The sequence below is a fragment of the Anneissia japonica genome, unplaced genomic scaffold, assembly GCF_011630105.1.
Source record: "Anneissia japonica isolate Jap-2015-1 unplaced genomic scaffold, ASM1163010v1 scaffold426_len1935630_cov189, whole genome shotgun sequence".
Lineage (NCBI taxonomy): Eukaryota > Metazoa > Echinodermata > Crinoidea > Comatulida > Comatulidae > Anneissia > Anneissia japonica.
Genome location: NW_022713172.1, coordinates 279,665 through 289,012, shown reverse-complemented (window position 1 = coordinate 289,012; position 9,348 = coordinate 279,665). Strand labels below are relative to the sequence as shown.

The 9,348-nt window shown below is 34.4% G+C and overlaps 1 protein-coding gene across 1 annotated transcript in view; it reads right to left on the bottom strand.

The window, feature by feature from the left end:
- The window catches only part of LOC117108355 (DBH-like monooxygenase protein 1 homolog), a 19,567-nt gene that overhangs the window by 7,078 nt on the left and 3,141 nt on the right, over positions 1 to 9,348 (bottom strand). The window contains exons 2-9 of the mRNA XM_033250348.1: positions 8,654 to 8,800; positions 7,886 to 8,062; positions 6,413 to 6,499; positions 4,128 to 4,307; positions 2,488 to 2,590; positions 1,876 to 2,042; positions 1,271 to 1,325; positions 31 to 155 (exon numbers count right to left, since the gene is read on the bottom strand). Of these exons, the coding sequence (XP_033106239.1) occupies positions 31 to 155; positions 1,271 to 1,325; positions 1,876 to 2,042; positions 2,488 to 2,590; positions 4,128 to 4,307; positions 6,413 to 6,499; positions 7,886 to 8,062; positions 8,654 to 8,800 (1,041 nt within the window). The remainder of the gene's footprint in view (positions 1 to 30; positions 156 to 1,270; positions 1,326 to 1,875; positions 2,043 to 2,487; positions 2,591 to 4,127; positions 4,308 to 6,412; positions 6,500 to 7,885; positions 8,063 to 8,653; positions 8,801 to 9,348) is intronic.

Genomic DNA, 9,348 nt, shown 5'->3' with positions numbered 1-9,348 from the left:
GTCTAAAGGTAAACATGTAAAAAGACCTACTGGTTTAATGGTTTTTTGCTTTGGAAGCAGACGAATCTCTTGAAGGTTGAAATCATAGTTATCGTCTCGTGCTAAATCATCAATCAGCTTTCCATTGCGGTATTGTTGAATACTCATCTTCCTAGCTTCGTTGGTGAAAAATGAAATTAGCAAGTAAACATTGTTACCTTACCGTAAGTGGGCCATAAAAATCATTGAAATAGGCAATTTTATAGTTAATACCGTATGTGCTAGCTAGCGCAAGGTATGTAACCAGTAGCGTATCTAGGGGTGGTTTGCAGACACACTCTCCTCTACCCAAAAAAAAAAAAAAGAAAAAAAAAAACCTAGCGACCCAAGTCGCCTTCCCTCCAAAAAAAAAAATCACACTTAATTAGTTAAAAATCACCTTAATTTGCGAGCTATCACCCCTCTCATTTAATATCCAGGCCCCCTCCACCACTTCACCTTCGGTCCTCTCCCAACAATCACACTATTTTAAGGTTCCCAGATACGCCACTGGCGGTAACTACTTGCCGATACTCTAGACTTACAATTTAGCCCTATCACGTTGTATACCTACTGTGACAAATTGTGCTAATGTAACTTAACAATGCACTCTTAAACATTTGTTTGTTTTTTATGGTATTTTTAATACCCCAATTTTTTTTTTATTTATTTATTTATTTATTTTTTTTTTTGGGAGGGGGTGTTCTACTGTAAGGCAACATTTCTTAGCTTAAATTGTGCTAATGTAACATAAAAATTCACTTTTAATCATTTGCTTGTTTTTTATGTTATTTTTTACAACAACATAGATATTAATACCCTAATTTTTTTTTTTTGGGGGGGGGGTTCTACTGTAAGGCAACATTTCTTAGCTATCACGTGCGTGTCGATTGTTAAAATAAATATGTAGATACCAGTAATATCGAATAACCATTATATAACCATTATATACATAAGCTATTGTCAGACATATCAAAACCAATGAAACCTATGTAGTGCCCCCTTCAATTCAAATTTTATCCCGAGACCCTTTTCAAAGATCCAAATAACAATAATCTTCAGTCTAGTAACACTAACCTAACCCTCTATGTGAAGACCGAACCCCAATGCCACCTCTAATTTTCAGGTAGGCCTACTAAAGGTGGTCTCGAATTGGCGGGTCAATTGTACGGCCACTTATAGTACATAGTTCAACCGCATCTACAACTGATATATAAGTATTTTAAATTTCATGCCAAAAAAAAAAACCAACCTGCAAGATGGGCGTGTAGAAGGACAGCTATTATGTGAATATCCTCAGATAACCCCTGTAATATAAAAAATATAAATTTAGAAAATACAAAATTAGAAGAAATAAATAGAGTCATTTTAAAGGCGGTTTGATATCTACAAAATGGTTTGTCTACTCTGATATAGCAACACGGTGAGTTTGTTCAGAAATGGTGACAAACACTCTCTGTGTGGTTAACTATAAGCCGTTTCTATTTTGGAAAAGTTGTTTTAGCAGCTGTTCTTTTGTACTACATTACTTTTGTGCACGTTAAAGAAGGCCACCAAAATGGTCCATTTTGGACAAAACAGTGAGCATACCCAGTTAGCTTCTTCGAATACTATTAAAGGGGATTATCTTTCCTTGTAGAAGCTATTCTTTTATTGTGATTTCCACATTACTCATGGCCTACCGGTATAGTGTGACTCTTCGATTTACTCAACAACAAGCCATATTACTTTTGTGTAACTGTATTAATTATTTTTCGAATTTATAGTGCATTTGTATCTCTATTAGACCACATGGCTTGTAAACTTATAAAACTTTGGGAACACACAGTCTTTGTATTGTCTTTTTATCAAACTTACATTTTTTGTACAATCTGCTGGGCAAAATCCTTGTACTGTAAATTCTTTTTCTTTTGGCGGGATTAACATATACGGTGTAACCCTATGGCCCGTTCTCAAAGTGTCAGCTTCATATTTTCTTATAGTCGGGGTGTAATAAATCCTTAAACCAGAGTTATCGTGGTATCCTATAAAATTAAACAATTATACATTATATATATATATTATTCGGGAAACTGAAAGCCAACCAATTCTTCTTAATAGAACCAAAATACCATAAATTAAAATCTGCCACATGCCATGTGGTGAAAAGCAACGATTATTTTAATATAGTTTACTTTTATAATTTTTTAAATACGTGAAACAAACCGAATGTCTTTTAATATAAACAGGATATTTCATTATGTTGGTGCATCAACGTTTACACAAAGATAATGTTCTTAAAACTACGAGGGCACATAATTATGTAACCACGAGCTGTCGAATTTTGTGCTATCACCTGGATTATAGGTATACAGTATAGTGTTTGGCCAATTCAAATAATACCGTTCTGGTGTAATGTGTATACACTGCTCGATATTCAGTGAAAATAAGTCATAAAAATAATGATATGTAATACAAATAATTAGTTACCAGTTGAAAGCGTCGGGTTGTCGTAATGCATTTCAATGAAAAAGTACGTTGGATCATCTGTTCCACCAAGTGATACCCCTACGTCTTCTGGAAACTCAAATGACTTAAATAAAAATAAAGTATACCTTAACATAAACGTAATGGTAAAAGTAGGAGAATTAACTATAAATCGCAGGGCTGCTGTGCTGAATTGTGTATGGGCGTGGTCGTGACTAGCCGCCGAAAGCAGGCGCTTATATTAGTTTCTTTTAAATACAAGTGTCTAGAAACGAGCGAATGAACAAACGTATAAAATTTCAACGATTACAGTATTTCTCAATCACAATAATCAATGGAAGGTAGGCCCAAATATTATATTTTTATTCATCTACAACCCGGGTATTGAACCTTTTTAAGCTTGGGGCCAGCAAATCTGTACCTCCATTATTTTCTATGTCAGCCCCACCCATTTTCTTTATTGCAGTGGATTAGAAATGGCCAGGAAAGATCTTTCACATAGGGGAAAATACCACCTCAGCCCCACCATAGTTGGGGCTGAGGTAAGAAAATTTATTAATATGGCACCTCTACGCGGTCGGAAATGACACTCTCTTAAATTTTAATATAATTTTCTTTTCTTCATTTTATTTTAAAATTTTGAAAAATAAATAAATAAAAAAAAAAATTGTACTCCAGGTTCTCCTACCCTGCCCCTAAAAAAGTTCCTATTCACAAATATATCCATTTACCAGTGGTTGACGTTTTTTTAACATAGATACCTCTAGATTCCTGGAAATGGCACTTTGAGACTCAAAAATAAGTTTTCAACAGAATAACATGCTCCCAAGCCTGCTATTGCCACAATGGTTAGACATCGCATCATATCAGCGCCCCACTTAATATATTATCCCCATTAGTCTCCCTCTTCCTATGTAAATAACCTACGCCATTAAATATAGTGAGCTACACTCTGAAAAAGCCACACTATTGTAAACAATGCTAGAGAATGTGTGCCTAGGTGGTGTGTCTATAAACTGAAAAAAAAATCGGCCGAAAAATGATTTATTTTAGCAATGTTGCGCGGGCCGGAGTTGGCCCTCGGACCGCTGATTGAATACGGGGTTCTACAAGATAGATATATTTACTAACAGTTGATTCATAATCATTACTCTCGTGTGATTTTCTTATAATTATTTTCTTATAATTATAATGAAAAAAATTAAATTTCAATTTTAATTTAATTTATTTTCAATTTATTTTAATTACAAATGGCAAAGACTGACTGTTTAAGATAGATATATTTATTAACAGTTTATTGTTATAATCATTACTCTCGTGTGTGTTTTTTTTTAATAAAAAATCCTTTGTAAAAAATTTATTTCAATTTTAATTTAATTCAATTTCAGTTTATTTTAATCAGAAATGGCAAAGACTGACTGTTTACCAAAGACTACCAGTGCTTGTAATGTATGATTCAAACAAGCAGTCGAAAATTTAAAGTTGATGAATGATGAATACAAAATTAATTATCTATACTTCAAAGCCTATGTGTTTCATCCAATTACCGAGAGTGATGTGAAGCGCTTAGAAGCCTTATTACCATGGAGCCCTATATAAACGGAATCTATCATAATTAGTAGGCTATTAAAAAACAGACTTACATTTCCGCCAATCGCCCACCCGCACATAATGCGGCCACAATTGTAAAGTTCCGGTGGCATGTTTGGGTGTCGGCAAACTCCCGTCCAGTTGGCATTTGCTGTAGATAAAGCGTCATAGCACCCAAACAGCAATAGATGATGAACTAAATATTCATGTCCCTTCTGGACAAGAGGCTCAAACTATAACAAAGCAACATCAAACAAAGTTATTAAGCGTTCACACTAGAGAAAATTTAGACGAGTTACACGAAGGCAAAAAACACTAACGCTACGCTATTTACCACAGCCGATTTTCAGGATGAATCATTTGTAATTATGCACGTGTGAACCAGCGTCATAAATGTGAGCTGTTGTGACAAAATGAGTCTTGTGGCACAAAATATAAAAAAATTAGTTATTAATATATTTAGATAGATGACTATATAGTCTTTATTTTAGTCTTTTAAATAAGGTTTTTTTTTTTTTTAGTGAAACATGTGTAAACTCGTTTTCAAATTCATATGTCTGACAATACATTTTAGAGAAAATCGCCATTAAAGATAAACAACTAATACACTTTTTGTTAGTTTTCCTATCAATTTTGAAAATAGGCTTCACAAATAATGTGTTCAAACAGACTTCCAACTAATTAAATCAACTAGTTTAAATCAACATTTGTTATCTGTACCATTGTACCGTAATATACATATTAAACTTATCAGAAACATTGAAAAGCAATATGGTCAAAACATCACTTAAATTATTTTCTTGAATATCTAAAATTGACCTGCCGTACCACAAGACCCATTTTGATGGACACCAGATAACGTTAGGTAGACTGATTTTTTATGAGAGCAGGAAATACTATATTCAGTTCTTTCCACTACTAATTTGTATGTGATAACCTGTATGCAATTTGCGCCTGTATATGGATCTGGATATTGTTAAGCTGGTAGTACATATGACAGAATATGGGTGTGATATGACATCGTAATGACCATATACTACCGTTATGGACATATAACAGATATTTTTTGTCATTGAAAACTTGATAGGCATAATGTGGACATAGCTTAATTCTACTTCAGTCTACGCGCACGGCTGTTACTACTCTATCATGGCAATCTATATTAAAGCCTTGTCCAGACTATACAAATTGTGTTGGCATAAGCATGTAACATACATAAATATGATAATAATGTCATCACATCATGACCATAAGCACATCATGACTATATTACGGGTATACTTTTTTTTTATCATCCTTTTTTTTTTTTTTTTTTTGTTAAAGAAAAGTTGATAGGCCTAGTGTGGACAGAGCTTAAAGGCCAAATCAGACGGCGTCGTCGTACGACGCAGCTCGACGCGATTTGTTGTCGCGTCGGGTCTGTGTGAGTTAAAGCCCCATTCTCGGCAAAATTTCACTAAAAACAGATTTTTTTTTTTTTTAGAAAAGATGCATATGCATTACTCCAATTATTATAAATCATGGAAAAATATTGGCATAAATTTTAGTTTTACGCAAAAGAATTTAAAAAAAAAAATTAGAACTACAGACAATTTCTCACAGAATATTACCATTTTTTAGACGAATTCTTCGTTACTAGGCAAATTCAGAGGTTGTAGATCGCATCCACTAGAATACTCTCGCTTTTACTTATACTTTATACAGTCAATAAAGTGCGCCCTCTCTAATGGGATTAGTTTTTGTACTTTGCATCTCGCACAATGCGGTCGTTCGGTTTGGCTGAGATATGTTTGTTTAAGTGTCAAAATCTCGGTCAGAATCAGTTATTTAACAAATTTGAAGTAATTCCTATGAAATATTATATTTCAAGTGTCAATACTAGCAACGGAAAATATCATGTCGGCCGTTTTTATGTGTGATAACAGAACCTAAATCGAGGTAAGGATAGGCAAATGTTTTCGGCTCCTACTATATTTCTTCGCACGACCTATCGCAAAATCAAACATGAAAAATCCATCCGCATTTATTTTTTGTGTGGAACACAAAAAAAAAAAATCAAATTTCAGTCTTATTTTACATTTTTTTCATGCTTAGGAATGTCTAAATTTAGTTACACTAGCAAATCCGTATTATATTTATAAATCTTTATAACATTATACAAAAATTAGATTTTTCTTAACAACTGAAATATTGCCCGGAAAATCAAATCAAATCAAATCAAAAATTTTCTCTCACGACGGCTCAGGACTGTCCCCGACGATGAATCGAGTCGGGCTGCGTAGTACGACGCTGTCTGAGTTGGCCTTTACACATTTTATGATGTATACAAAATGCTTACTCGAATTATATGAACTTTGGTGTCAAATTTTGGCAGTCTGTGTGTTGAGCACATATATGTTGTATCTTGATCATGCGGAACTGTTACCTAAAATGTAAGAAAATAATTCAGTTAGAGACCTAGGCCTACATTAGAATGACATATAATTGTAAACATTCATTTCTGAAAGTCAAGTAGTATTTTACTTCTGTGTTTCTTCATTATATTTGTGACTTTTTAGTCAAGTTATTTTAAAAATTACTTTAAAGATGTTTAACAATATACAGTAAAGGTGTAATTTTTGCCCTACCTGACGTGGAAATGTACCTAATACTCAGTACATTTGAAAGCAACTGCGAAACAAAATCGCAAGTTGTTCTCGGGTGGGACTCGAACCCACGATTCCAGATCACTAGCCTGGCATCATACCTCTAGACCATGACCACCGAGCTTGCGCCTGATGGCCAGGGTTGAATTCGAGTCCAAGTAAGCAGCGGTTACTGCAGTGTTGATAGTAATTGTTATTGTCGTGATGGAATAATAGACAATAACTGGATTTGCGTCAGGAGAAACATGTATAGGTGTAATGTTTGCCCTACCTGACGTGGAAATGTACCGAATACTCAGTACATTTGAAAACAACTGCGAAAAAAATCGAAAGTTGTTCTAGGGTGGGACTCGAACCCACGATTCCAGATCACTAGCCTGGCATCATACCTCTAGACCACCGAGCTTGCGCCCGATGGCCAGGGTTGAATTCGAGTCCAAGTAAGCAGCGGGTACTGCAGTGTTGATAGTAATTGTTATTGTCGTGATGGACAGTTGTCGCAGTTGTTTTCAAATGTACTGAGTATTCGGTACATTTCCACGTCAGGTAGAGCAAAAATTACACCTATACACGTTTCTCCTGACGCAAATCCAGTTATTGTTTATTATTCCATCACGACAAAAACAAATTATATCGGAGCTCCCATTTAACTCACACCGATTTTAATTATGGCGTTGTGAAGAATCCGACCAGCTACATCGTTAAGCCAACATTCTGACCAGGTCATTAAATGCATGCTGACTGTTTTCTTTTATTTTATTTTTTTATTTATTTTTTTTTTTCATGCTATGGTTATCCGATGTTGGCCGGATTCGAACCGGAGTTCAAAAACAGGAACATTATCTCTCGGCCGCTCAGCTCTATCTATAAGTACCGGTACTGAATTTCTACATGATATTTTATATTTTATAATAATCATCTCTTTTTCATAGGTTCAATAGCATATATTGATAATTAAACAAGAGTACAAACTGGAAAGAGATCTGACACGCTAGTTTTCTTTAAAACGTGATCATATTCTCTCACGAAACAGTCGTCCTTCCTTCTGCTCAGACTTTCTGCTATACGTAGGACGCCTGCCATTTTCGTTTTTTTGCGTGCATACAAAATCAGTAGAGTCGAACCTCTTTCCATTCTATACTCTTTGATTGAGCATAAACACCTACATTTGGCATGATTACATCAAAATAACCTGCGTCTGGGGGAATATTGATGAGTTTTTGAACACCACCATTAATGAGCACCACAGAACGAACCCCACGCGATGAGCCGTGATATACCAGATCGTCCATGTCCTCTGGATCCTTGTCGTTCAAAGCCCAAATGATTCTTGAGGTGTCAGTCTAGAGAAAAAGTATATCATTTATACATAATATTAATTAAATTAGCACAATAATAGATGAAATAATGAAACGAATTAAAATATAATCTTCACTGTTATTTTTTCACCAAATATTTATTTTGGCATTATCCAGCTTATTGTTTTTTGAGAATATTCCATTTGTTCATCAATATATTTTACATGGGTATTTGTTTCTTACATCAAACTTGCCGCGGCCGTTGTGGACAGCTCTGCGGGTATATTATAGGTCTGTAGATCCATAGCCGCTTCGTTAATTTGAGCATTAGTTTTATGGCGCGCGAATGTGATGTCAGACACGTTAAAATAATAAAAATGCTTGCAATTGCCACAAAAAACACACTTCATTTTAATATAAATAATGAGAAGTAACACAGAAGAGGAATCTCACATAGATATTAATTGTAGTTATATCGATCTGAATCGAGTCGACATGGCACAGATACTATAGATACATTTATCCATACAAAGCCATTAACATGTGATTCACTAGATCAGCTTAGTATATTTTCTTCGTGTTAGAAATAGACAATATAAATTATATTGATAATAACAATTAAGCTGTTAAACTTACGGAAATGACGTAGTCGTCAGTGTCACATGTTTCTAATTTTCGCTTGAATCCGATTGTAGTTTTACCGCCTTCTTCATATCCGTACAGGAGCTCGTAATCATCAGATTTGTCTGCATCAGGTTTGGAATATGCTGTTGCATGACGGTCCTAGATATAAGCAATACAAAATATAATGCATAACGCATTGTTTGTATATTCGGCATTTTCCAGTCTTTTGCCTTAAAACCATACTATGTATGCATATGTATGTACAGTTGGCTTATGTATATAATAATGAAATAAAGAAGCTGTATAGACAGAGCCATATATGAATAAGAAATCAAAGTTTTATCGATCGGCTTCAGAATAATGTAGAGTACATTCGACCATAGTTAGGTCTATCTCCCTTGTTAGGTTATCAGCAGAATGATTCGAAAGTACTCGTACAATAATTTTTTTTATTCTGAGGCATATAGGCATACAAAACCTTTATTTTATTGCATGTATATGATTATATTCCATAAATGCATGCAATATAATATATAAATAAACACGGAATTCTTTTCCACGATAAAACAGGAGAAATAATGTAAACATTATTATGCCCTCCCATGGCAAAAGGGCATAACTGACAATTTACTGTTTTGGAGATATTAAGCAAAACGTGTAATTTATTTAGCCCTAAAATGTGTTTTAGTATTTGATTTCAGGTTAAT